The sequence below is a fragment of the Micropterus salmoides genome, unplaced genomic scaffold (assembly GCF_014851395.1).
Source record: "Micropterus salmoides isolate LMB-PRFRI ecotype aquatic unplaced genomic scaffold, ASM1485139v1 Ms_hic_scaffold_1162, whole genome shotgun sequence".
Lineage (NCBI taxonomy): Eukaryota > Metazoa > Chordata > Actinopteri > Centrarchiformes > Centrarchidae > Micropterus > Micropterus salmoides.
Genome location: NW_024040222.1, coordinates 1 through 13,307, shown reverse-complemented (window position 1 = coordinate 13,307; position 13,307 = coordinate 1). Strand labels below are relative to the sequence as shown.

The window sequence follows — 13,307 nt, the reverse complement described above, 5'->3', positions numbered from 1 at the left end:
GGGGAGAAAAGAGTCAGATTGAGGCTGGAGGTGACCTGCTGGAGGGAAAAGGGGTCAGATCGCCCCTTTTCCTGTCCTGTGGACTGTCTTTAGTGACACCTTTACAGCTAGAAAGGTTCACTAAGGCTCTCTGAATACACAATCCTTAAGCGATTCATTGTCTGATTGAGTCTCTTTCGGTCCTTACCAACACCAGGCGATGTCTCTGGGTTTTACATGTGAAAGAGGTCAACTCTCGGGGAGGGAAACTTCCCTCCCTCTTTTGACACCATCTGACCTTCTTTGAAGTGCGTCTGGTTGCGTTCACAACAACTGTATAGCTTTTATAATTTTCCTATTGTTGTTAGTTATTTCCTGTCACTTACTGTAGCATAAGTACTAATGACTGATAAAATAGCATTATTATCATTATTATTAGTTCAGAGACTGGGATGTGGTGAATGCTGCTCCTCATAGACCTGACATGATGATTAATTAAGGACAGCTGAAAGCAGAAACATGTCAACATATTTTTAGATTTAGAATCCCTGTAATTGATGTATTTTCTCCCTCACTTGTGCTCAGTGGCTATTGAAGAGTTGGGTTCATGCCTCATCTCTATACAATATTATTTCATAATAAGTCTGGATTGATCTTAGAGCTTCAATGCATATTTCATGGAGCCTGTAGTCATATTGACAGGGTTTTACAGTGATGGAGAGCCTCTTTATTCCAGCACACATCAATTGGTGATCGTAGTCGTTGCAGCTAAAATGAGCATCCATTCATAACAAGTGGCTACAGTGGGATCTTGTCAAACTATAAAACTACATTACTTCAACTAAATTGTCAAATGAATGTTTATTGATTAATTGAATCTAACAAAGCTGTGTATGTTTTTTTCCATGAGAAACTGATGAAGTAGTTTGAGGTGCCACAGTTCTGGCACCTCAAACTACTGTTTTCTCTGGAAGATCTAATTAAATTCGTCAAATAACTCACAAAAGAACTCATGGAGATCTTGTGCGTCTTGTGCAGGCCACTCTTCAGTTAATCACAAAAAAAACAGAACATCATGAAAAATTTAAATGACAATTATGGACAGTGACTTTAGACAAACTTAAATTTGACCAGAAAATGAAATGAGGTGTTATAAAGGAATATAATCATATGTCTTAAGTAATTTTTTTAATCATATCATGACACGTTTTCTGAGTCTGGATGCCGGTTTTCACTACATGCTCTTCATGGTGAGGGTTGCACATATTCTAAAGTCAGTGGGGAGGAAAGTTACAGTGTTTGTGGACCACAGCCCTCAATATTGCTGTAGTGTTTGTTGAGCGAGATTGTTTCCTAGATTCATCTCCCCAGCTCACTATTGAAGTCTCTCTGTGGACCTTGATGTCTCAATATGTGCCAGAAGACATCACAGACCACTGGTTGTTCATAGTTACCTTTATTTATTAAGGCCAATCCGTCTTCCCAGAGAGATAGACTCATCAACATCTCTGTAGGAAACCATCCATTCATCCAGGCTTGGATATTGAGGATTTCTCTGTCCCAGAAGTGGAACAAGAGATATTCAAAATTATTCTTTGTATTCTCTTTATCAATGATCAGCAAGTGTACTGATAGACAGAAAATATGCTTGTTGAGAAGTCCTTTAACTGAACTCTTGCTTTATCCTTCCCACTCTGCACCACTGCGGTAAGAATCGAAGAAAACTTCCATCTCTCAGTAGTCTTCTGGACTTGGGGACAGTTGCTTATCCAGGGCCGGGTCAAAATAGTCTAGGTGTCTCTCTCCCCGGGTAACATCTTCCAGCTCCTTATGAGGATCCTGATCATGATATATAATCCCTCCAGTGTGTTCTGGTTCTAGCCCAGGAACTCCTACCATTTGGACGCGCCTCCTTTCAATACGATGGAGAAGCAGTTCTACCCGAGCTCCCTATAGATGTCTGAGCGCCTTACCCTATCTCTAAGGGTGAGCCCAGCCAGTAAAGAAATTCAACAAGGAAACTCATTTCGGCCCCTTATCTCATTCTTTTGGTCACTACCCAAAGCTTGTGACCATAGTTGATGGCAGGAAGGTAGCTGTACTGGTAAGGTCAAAGTTTCATCTTCAGGCTGAGATCCTCTCTTCACCACAACAATTCAGAACAACGCCCACATTGATGCTGCCCCTTCAGAGAATCCACTTTCTTCCTTGCACATCCCTGCATGACCCTGAATTCACAGACTCTAAATGAAACAGCAACATACCTTGCCTGGAACAGGGAGATGAGAACACCCTCCTGGATCCAGACCTCAGCAGAAACAATATTCTCGACCCTTGTGAAAGTGCTGTTTCACTTGTTTTTAGTATTTTGCAAACGAGAATATAGCGTGATGAAAAAAGAAGGTCCTAATCTGTACGAGACTAAGGCACAAAACTCTCCAATGAACAAAGTAGCCGGCATACTGTAATGAATGTCCAACCCAGGGCACGAATGAGAGCCTCTGATTCAGGATTGAAAATTTCAGTGCGTAGCTGATTGCTTTCCAATCAAAGACCGCTCCTCTAGGGAAGAAAAGACTCCAAACAAAGGACAAACTGTGGCTATATCTTCTCTTCTTTGTAATTCAGTCAGTGGAAAGCAATGCAATTGGAAACTGAAAGTTAAATTAAAAGCATATCTATCACCCAAAGCTAAACATAAAAATATCCTCATCTTTTCTGAAGCTGAGCCAACAGCTCCAAAAACAGATAGACTTTCACTGCAGATTAACAACAAAGAGCAAAGCACCTACAAGGGATTGTGTGAGATACACCAAATAGAACAACATGCCTCCTCATTCACAGCCCACATTTGATTCCCTGCCATCTTCCAGTTTTTACAAAACTGAAGAAAATTGTTTTTTTGGATACCACTGCAAGTTTCTGTTCTTTTTAATACATACTGTCAGTGACTCTGTGCTTCCGTAACTCACTTAAACTCTGAGATAAAACAGAACTACAAACTTTAAATGCTCAAGACTCATGTCAACTCTCTTTCTTATCTATTCGCTTTGATGAAAACAGCCACAGTTATAAAGTCCATGACTCCAGAGGGCTCACTCACAGATTCCAATTTCCCGGCACAACATGGTATATGGCTATAATTTTCCTGTGCTGCATAAGGGAAAGAAAAGAGTGTGTATGTGTGTGTCGTTTTTATTATGGTTGTTATTGCTTCTCTTAATTCACTGTGCTACGTACTAATATGTAAATCCTAAACTCAATTCAGCACTGACACTATTAATCATTATAAGTTATTAAACTATTACTATTTTGCCTTTATGTATGTTGAGGCTTTTGATTAATAGCAATCAATTTTCAACAATATCAAGTAATAATTAATGTAAGTTGGTGCATGCATTTAGTATGCACAGTATAATCTTGCCATCCTACAAAAGTATATTTTTTATCAGATTATATAAAGTCCAATTCTTTTTACATTACAGATTTTAAAATATGCTTTGTCCGGTCTTACTCTAACATTTTTATAATGCCAATAAATTGGTCATCGCATGCATATCCAGTGTCTAGTATAATGGAAGCTGAGTCGCAACTATCCTCATTACTGATCTTCTTTCATGAAATACAGTTTGATGAGATCTTTCAGAGCTCATAAAGTGTAATTTCTCTTCAGTTAGTGAATGCATTCATGCCAATATCAGAATGTGCTACCCGAAGGTTCCAAGAAGAAACATTTGCAGATCCTGGTGTGCAGACCTCACTGTTGTTCAGATATTACCTGTTATAAAAATAGAGACTTTCCTCTACAGAAGAAGTTCAGGTGGAAGGTTGGCTGTAAGAAGTGTCTAACTTTGTCACCACAGACCATGGCTTACATCTGGTCTCTTATCAACAGTCAACATTGTTTCTTTTGACCATAACTACAGAGGTAGCATATCAGAAAATGCTCATTTAAAACAGCCATATTGGTCATTTTGGAAGGTATTGGATAAATAATAAGCTTTGTTGTTGTTATGTGTGAGGGTTGACTGGAATACTAAACCATACCCACTGGAACATAGTGAGCAAAAACGGCAAAAACACATATTTAAATATTAGACAAACTTTTAGGCAGCACCCTTAGCACCCCTACTTCCTGCTGTTTGGTAAAAGAGAAAGATAGAGAATAGCAGGAAGAAAAAGTCAAGACTTTGCCTCTCGGAGAGCAATTAGAGTGAGTTGAGGACAGAGTGAGAAGAACTGCACTTGCTGAGAGATGTTCTGTAGCTGCAGTCTGACAGTCACAGATAAAACCCTTACTTTGTCAAAGTCAGGGCAGGGACTTTACTGTAAGTCGGCCTTATTTGCAGCTGCCTTTGCTTTAACATTATTTAACATGGAAGCCAATTAGACCCAGAAGCGAAAGCTGACAGTTTGTCCTTTCATTGTTTCTTCTTTTCATTCTTCTGTATTTTACACTATAGACAACCGAACCACCACCACCAAGTGACTAATTTTAGCTCATAGCTTCAAGTGAAAAAGTCCTCAGGGAGCAGTTTGATAAGCCTGGAGAGAGAGTGGGCAGTTTTTTCTTACCAGACAGCTGCACTGTACCTCCTTTTTTGGTACTTTGTCATTTCCCCATCTTCCTTCCATCTTCTCCTTCATCCCTCCCCCCTCCTCCCGTCATAGCCAGTCTATAGATAATGAGGTTTTAATGTAGTAAATTTGATATGGCACAGGGAGGCAGGCTTTTTACCCACTACTTATCTCTGGCTACCAGACCTCCCCTGATGGGCTGCCCCCTAACCTTTTCACTGTGGTAAGCATAACACACACACACACACACACACACACACACGCCTCTCCAAATCCAAACCCCACCCTGTCACAGTACCCCCATTTCTGTGGCTACTTCCAAATATAACTCTCTATCTTATTCTCTCTAAGCTTTTATCACCCAGCAAACTCTGTGGTTGTCCTCATTATGACAGTAGGACTTTGGCGGGTCACAGTACAGTATATTAACAGTGCACTAAAATAAATGAGAGCTCTATTAAATACAGCAAATCATGGTACTATAGGTACACAGGATTAATGCTAATAAATGACACAAGACATGTCATATCATAATAGTAACAATAAAGATGGCCACAAGCAGCAACAAAAAAACCCTCAATCATCCTAACCCCCTTTTTATTCAAGTGTCCTCTTTTGATAACCCTCCCTCTTCCTCTCTCTTCCCACCACCAACCCTCACTTCGTTCCCTCCTGAACTCCCTCCTGATCACCATCATCATCTCTCTCCCTCTCCTCTCCTCTCTGCCGTCGACCCCTCTACCTCCTTCATCCTCACAGCACGGTTCCCTCCCCTCCTTTTATGCCATCACCACACCATATCTGCCATTCCCTGTGGACCGTTTTGATTTTGCCGCAGTAAAACCTTTTCTTTATCTGAAAGAAATGGTGAGGGGAAGCATAGAAGGAAGGCATAGAAAGATAGAGGTAAAAGGTTGTAGCCTTGGGTTTATGAGATAAGCCTGATAGGTGTGATGCCTAATTCACCTCAGGAGGACTAGGCAGAAAGAAGACCAAAGGCTCTGTTAGATCTGTCTCTGTGGCCAGTAGCTAATTAACGACATTATTGCTTTGTTATATTTTAGGGAGATGGAGTAAAGAACAGGTCAAAGAGGTGGGAAAAGGAGCAATAAGTCAAAGAGGAAGATACTGAAGAGATATATTTTCTTTTAAATATGAAGAGGGTAGTTGTGGACAAAATGTGTGATGACTGGGAGGTAGATGGGAGGAGAGAGCAGAGTGGGACAGAAGGAGATTTAAGGTGGAGGAGATAAGTGTGAGGTGAAAAAGGGGCTTCAGGAAAAAAAGCAATAAAGATGATGACAGAATGTAAACAGACAAGTTTTGCGAGGTTCTCCAACGCAGAGGGACTCTTAAAGGTTCAGTTCACTCAAATTACAGAATAACAATTTTTTTCAATCCTAGTGGTGTCTTGCATTTCAAATAGTTTTGGGAGGCTTTGAATTATACCCTTTTGCCTTCGCTCTGTCACTACCCTAGTAAAATGGGAGTAATTGGAATTCCGTGTGTGCTGTAGAACAACACTGGAATTGCATTTATAATTAATGGCAACTTGTGTTTTTAGAAACAATGGCCTTTTTGAAACTTCTACCCCAATAAAATGTATGTAAATCAGTTTTTGCAGATGCTGCTAGAAACACTGAAAAATATAATTTGGAAAAAAATCCCCAGCAACATGACCAGGTCACTCAGGACAATAGTGGAATAGTAGTAACTTTCCTTCAGTAGAAGTAGTTCCAAAAGTACTTGTTATTGGCTGGTTATTGTGGGGTCTGTCGATAAACAGTATTTCTGGAAAATTGTCTGTGCTTTGATTAATGCGAACAAATTCCATTTCTCTCCATTGAATTAGGTTTGAGGCCTATATCTCAATATAGACAAATAAAACGAAAGGCATTTCCATGTCTATACAATGTACCTCTTTAGTAATTTTGGTAAATTGAACCTGTAAGGTGTGAATAAATCGATAGAAACAGACAGGCAGATGGATAATTCAAGTGTATGGAGAACAGAAACAGTAGAGGATATTTTAACTGTTCTTTTTTACTGTTGGGGAAAAAATGGAGAAAGACAAAAAATGTGATAGAGATTGGCACGGTGTGACAACATTCCCATATTACTTCAAACTCAAAATGTTGCAGTTATACCATCCTGCCTGGGTGTCTATTGTGTCACAGGTTGAAAATGGTGAATGCCTCAGTTTGAGCTGGAACTGGATGAATTAATCTTATCTTAGCTGAAGGCCAAAACAAAGTACTAAATTTAGTCTCTTGTCTCTTAGTCTGTGACTGAAGAAGTATTATAGTCTGTTTTGGATTGCCGTAAAACATATTCATCTCTCTCAATCTCTTCTTCAGTCCCAGTCATCAGTGCTGAACAGTTCAGAGATCCAGAGCGAAACACCCAGTGTTGTCCTGGAGGGTCTGAGGCCGGGGACCGGCTATGTGGTTCAGGTGAGGGCCCGCACTGTGGCCGGCTACGGAGCCTACAGCAAGGAGATGCTCTTCCAAACACTCACCGACGGTAAGCGTGTGGGTGGTTGGTATGAGTGTGTGGAGGTGTGTGTGTCTGTGGAGGTTTTACGGTGGTGGAGAGGAAAGAGAGTGCAGGACTGAGAGGGGAAATTTGAGAGATTGAGCAAGAGTGAAAATCTGGCTGTGAAGTAATTAAATTCTGCCCTACTTTGTTTGTGTGTGTGCGTGTGTGTATGTGCATGAATTTGTGTGTGCTTGCAGTTATGTAAAATGAGCCATGTAAATTATATTTTATGTGTGTTAGAGAGAGAGAAACTGTCAAGTGTATATTTTCCCTTCCAGCAATGCTCAACTGTGTGTATGTGTGAGAGTTTAAAAAAACCCCATCTCTTTTCACTGTTTGTGCCTGATTGTGTGTTTGTGTGTGTGTCTCTGCAGATGAGTATAAGTCAGAGCTAGGACAGCAGCTCTCCTTGATTGCAGGCTCTTTGGTAGGTGGAGTGTGTATCGTCTCACTGGTAGCTATCGCCATCATCTGTACCAGGTAACACACAGGCACATACATACACACACCACATCTTATACACATCCACCCACACGTGCTGCATAATATGTGGGTCATGGGAATATCCTAACTGATAGGGGTAAATACCCTGTTACATACATTACATACAATACTTTGAATTGTCCGTTCAAAATGTCCTTAAGCCCGGCATTGAACATGTTCTGACTTTATAGGATTCAATGCTTATTAAATTTCCTTTTTTTATCTGGTAATGTGTCTATATACATATTTTAAAATGTTTGAAAATCAGATACTAAGTCAATGATAAACAATAGGGGTGAATATCATATTATCTTACATATCATTACTTATCATATATTCTCAGCATCCCAAACCATTTTTTGTCCTTTTTCACAGCAGACACTTTGACTTGTCATAGCAGGAAAAGCACAGGTGTTACTAATAAAATTAACAATGGCTCTGTTCTTTTCAAGTGTCCCAGTAAGCCATGACAGCATGACAGTGAGCCAGCATGCACAATACAAGGACTTTGAAACAGAAGCAGCTAAATGGAAGTCTTCCATCATTAATTGACACCTGTGCTTTTCCTGCAGTGAAATGTCAAGATGCCATTGAAAAAGGCCTATTGTGACAAACATTTTCAGAGCTTTTGTCCACATCTCACAGTCTAGTACTTGAGTCACCTTATAAAAGATTTACAATTCCTACCTCCCTATTACAACTATCTGTTATCATTTGAAGCTCGATACTTTGGTCATGTAATGATCATTGAGCCATTTCCATGACAACTACTGCATATCTGCCGAGGAACACTGTGAGATCCTGTTGAAAGGTAGAACCTTGTCAAAAATAATGTTTCCAAGGTCAACAATAAACTTTCACATTACCCATTTATTGTTTTTTGTTTTATTAACATGTTTTTTTTTACATAAAACTTTGCTTACAACAAGAGGACAATGTTTACTTTAAGTGGCAGTGCACAATGTGCATTGGAACATAAAATCCATATGAGAATCAGTTTAAACAGATTTGCTAGTTTAGACAATCTGGGTATTTTTTGGAGAAAGTTGGGAAAACCCAAGAGTAATTAACTTGTCAGGTATAAATTACTAGGTATTTTTTTTTGTGTAACCATATGCAGCTGCATAATTATGCATACACATTTAATAAGATGTAATACATTACACTAAACATTTTATAATAATAATAATGCAGATAAAATGGCCTCTGTACGAGAAAGTATTTTAAAGCTTTCTTGATGTGGCAATTTATTATAGTTCCACAACTCTTTGAAAGACTTTCTTAAATGCCTGACGTTTCTGTGACCTCATAACCTTCCAGAAATAACAAGCTCCCTCTCTCTATATGTGGTATAAGGTGTCTATTGTGAAGATCAGTTGACGTATTAAAATATTACAAAGAAGAGGAAATAAAAGCTGACAACACAGAACAGTAACATGTTGCCTTACTGATAAAAATACTTTTTCCTTCTCTCAAGCAGACTTTTTTCTGACATTAATGAAAACTATTTATTTTAACACAACTCAGCTGAAGAGAAGACAGCCAATTAGCATTTCTAACTTTTGTGTAACATTTCTGTCTGCTTGCCTCGTTCCCCAAAAACTCTCTGTTTTTGTTTCTGTCTATAGAAGAAGGCAGTTGAAGGAGAGTGTTTACGGTGATAAGCTGCAGCAGTACAACACAGGAGGAGGTATGACCAATATTGAAACTTTAAATAAGCTCTACCTTCATATATGCTCACACACACCAAACCGCCAAAACCGTGTTTATATTTGTACTTTCTAATTCTTTCCTCAGAGGTGACTCTGAGGCCTGACATGTTCAGTGGTCCCGCCCCCACTGTGACCTTTCCCAGCCTGTCCGAAGGTCACAGTTCACCAGGGGTCAAGATCTACATTGACCCTTTCACCTATGAGGACCCCAACGAGGCTGTCCGGGAGTTTGCCAAGGAAATCGACCCCTCCTGTGTCAAAATAGAGGAGGTCATTGGATCAGGTAGATATTTCTTTGGACTTAGTGTCTTTGACTCTGGCTTTGGCTTTCCCTTCCCTTCATGTACATCTCTGAAGATGAACAAATACCTAAAGTGAAAATCCATTAAATCCATTTAATATGTGTCAAATATTACTGTGCATTCATTTGTACAAGAGCTTTGTTGAAGAGTAAGATAAAAAAAAATAAAGTTAGTACTATAAGCTGTTTCAAAAGTGAACGTTGGAAAAGTAAACCTTGATTTCCTTTAATGAGATCAACTGTCACTTGAAACAACACATACAGTAAATTAATCTGTTTCTTCAACTGTGCCACACTTTGTGTCAATAAGAAGGATCTTGAAACGCGCAATGTCAGTTTATTATTTTGCTTTATTTTTTTACTTTGAAGTCAGGAGAGATGTTTTATTCATGCTGAAAACTTTCACCGCAATAAATTAAAACTGTCTTCATGCATTCTCTTTGGCTATCTGAGCTCTCACTGTAAAAATGCTGTGTGATGTTTGGCAAATAGAGAAAGTTGGATGTGAAATGGAGTCCCAGAGCATCCTCTGAAGTTTTTTGTGGGGGGGCTAGCTAGGAGTTTTTGCATTTCAGCTGTCTGATGAAAAAAGGGGGAAAAAAGGTGAAAACAAGCAAACTTTGCAGTTGCTAAGATCAAGTACCTTATTTTACCACTGATCACTACTGCATACTGAAACTATACACCTTCACTATACCTTCAAGCAGCTTAGCTTTATTGTCCCCAAGTGGATCCAAGTCAAGTCGAACACAGACACACACATGAATAAGATAGATTTAAATAAAATTTAACGTGGAGGTTTATGGGAATTGACTCAATTTTGGAGCCAGCCTTAAGTGACCATTTGAGGAACTGCAGTTTTTGACGCTTCTGCGTAGGCTTCATTTTTCAGCACCAGAGGTTGCCGCATGGGTAAAACCCGCCACACAAGGTCATAAATAGGTTCACAAAATGTGCACATTCAGTGAAATTACAAAATACGACCAGCAGTACATCCAGTCATCATCATCCGTTGTAGGGCTACATGCATTAAAAAAATAAACTTGTATTATATATGCATCTATCACTTTTATTATTGTTGTGTTCTTCAAATCAAACTCTGTTCATTGTTTAATTTGCATTATGCCTTAAAAACTATTGTGAATACAAAATACTGAAGAATAACCTCAAGCTCTGCACCAGAACATATTACAATTATCATAAGTAGTGCTGCCACCTAATAGTACTAAACTGTTAGTCGATGTAACGGCTTTTAGTCAACCAAGTTTTTATTGGTCAGTTAGTCGTAAAAACAACAACCTCAAGCTCCATTCGGGAGCTTTATCTTGTCATTAGGACCGGGACGAAAGTAAGAAGTCACTTACCAGCACAATGCTTGTCAGTGCCATGTGGATCTTATTATATATCTATAGCACTGCTGCTGACTGTAGGCTTTGCCATTAGCTAGTTAGCCCAGTTAGCGGTCCTATTAGCTGACTCCACCGGACTTGGTCCTGGAAACCTCCAAAAAGACCTGAACCTCCCAGGTTCACTGTCAGTTGTCTTTTAGTACTTTGATTAATTTCAAATTTTGTAGTACATTATAACTGTCCAAATGTTATCCCCCAGAAAACTTTGGACCAAACCAATCAAACCAAATGGCCATGGAGCTCTGGTTGATAAAGGTCATGAACCAGATTCAGAATCTCACAGCTGAGAGTATATGCTTTCGGCTTTGGTCTGTTGAGCCACTCTGAGAGGCTTTCCGTAATCCCTCCGTTTCTCACTTTATTTCTCTCAGGGGAAGGTTTCTCACCTCGGCCAGAGGTGACAGAGAAGGAATGAAAACAACGGGGAGGGAGGGAAAAATATGAGCCTGGGTGATTGAGATGTGGTTGGACCTTGAGCCCTTAAATGGTTGAATCTCTCCCATTCTACTGCGATGGAAAGTAAAAACTTATCCACAGGTCCTTCTCTTTTTTCCCTCTCTCCTGCTTTCTCTTTTTGTTTTTCTCTCTGTATTTCTTTGATACTTCCTCCTATCTTCATCGCTCCCTGTGATTCAGCCCCGCTGGGGTTGTAGAGTTTGTTTGCGTATAGAGAAATGCTAAAACAAAGAACCAAGGGGGGGAAAGCAGAACAACAGATTGAGGAGCGAAGATAAAAGAAGAAAGTACCCTAAGGAGATTGTAAAAATATCTCACCTCACTCTCTCTCTTCCTCTCCCTCTGTGATAACACCCCTCTTTTTTCCTCTTGCCTTATTACAATCACTTACACTGTAAAAAATGTCCTTTATAAAAAGCACTTTATTTAACTGAAGGCCAAGTCCTGAAAGGATCAATAATCTCAATTTACAGACCAGTTCATTTTATCACAGTATATTTCGATATACTGTCGCATTTCCTCTCTTTGTGAAAATTACAGTTTTTGTCCCTCTTCATCCATCCTTCATTCTTTCATTTCTGCACCACCCCATCTCTCCTTCCTCACCCCACCCTCCTTCCATTCTCCTTCCTATTTTGCCCTCCATCCATCTCTACCTCTGCTGGTTTACAGCAGTGACAGTAGATAGTTTTTAATGAGCAGCGAGATGTGGAGCAGAGATCACAGTGAGACAGGACGACACAGCCTGTCATCCAATTCCCATCACACATCCATTATTCACACACTGATTTTTATCTCAGGGATGGGGACTTTTATTATGAAGTGATATTCAATTTTCATGTCTCCAAGCAGCATATGGCTGAATTTAATTTTGACAAAAGACGTCTGTGTCCTTAGCACTGTAAGGGCATTTTCTGTACATTGAACAAGTTCAGGACATTGAGGTTAAAATCATTGTAGCCAACTTCATAAATCAACATAGCAATGCATAAATTAAGAAACATCCACAAAATGGTCCATGTATTGACTGAGCAAAAAGCAGATGTGGAAAGTAAGTAAGTACAATATATTTACTAAGTACTGTACTTTTCTGTAATATTTTGAGTTACTTTACTTGAGTATTTCCATTTTCTGCTGCTTTATACTTCTACTCCTACATTTCAGAGGGAAACTTTTTAACTTTTGAATCCACATTTATTTGATAACTTTAGTTACTACTTACTTTGCAGATTCAGATTAATATCATAAAATATAATCAAATTAATTAAAATTTAGTGTTTTTGAGGTAAGATATGATACATCACATATTATTAAATAATCAAATCCATAAACACAGAAATATCTGTGGATTAAAGCTTCACTACACCAATTTTACACATGATGATCCGTTTACTCGTTCCAATGAGTGTCTGAAATTTTCCAGGAGACGCTTTCTTCAAGCGTGCTCCGTTATCACCATATTTAAACAATATCTCTCCCCTCTCTATGACGGTCCACCAGCCAACCCTTTGTTTCTAGTTTTGATCCAACATAACCTGACCCTAAAGTCTTCTGTGATTGTGGAGAAGCTTTTAAAAGTCTGACAAAATAACCCGAATGATGCCATTATTATGAAATGGTATATAACCATAGAGTACTGTAAATACCAAATAGTCCAATCTTACTTATTCTTACTTCAAGTCAAGTACACTATCTAGCTTGTAAATAAGCTGAACTCATATGTGACCACACAGACTTCAGCATAATAACTGATGCTACAGGGCACATGCAGGACAAATTAAACTGCACACAGAAATTGAACCTATGCTTCGTGTTTTAGTACTCTTTATCCATGAACTGACCTGGCTGCCT

General features: G+C 39.2%; 1 protein-coding gene across 1 annotated transcript in view; it reads left to right on the top strand.

Annotated features, from left to right (window-relative positions):
* Positions 1–9,955, top strand: part of LOC119898475 (ephrin type-B receptor 1-like) — a 29,443-nt gene extending 19,488 nt beyond the window's left edge. Inside the window, exons 6-9 of the mRNA XM_038712646.1 lie at positions 6,915–7,080; positions 7,470–7,575; positions 9,207–9,268; positions 9,376–9,955. Coding sequence (XP_038568574.1) covers positions 6,915–7,080; positions 7,470–7,575; positions 9,207–9,268; positions 9,376–9,668 — 627 coding nt within the window. The 3' untranslated portion in view covers positions 9,669–9,955. The remainder of the gene's footprint in view (positions 1–6,914; positions 7,081–7,469; positions 7,576–9,206; positions 9,269–9,375) is intronic.
* Positions 9,956–13,307: the final 3,352 nt, after the last annotated feature.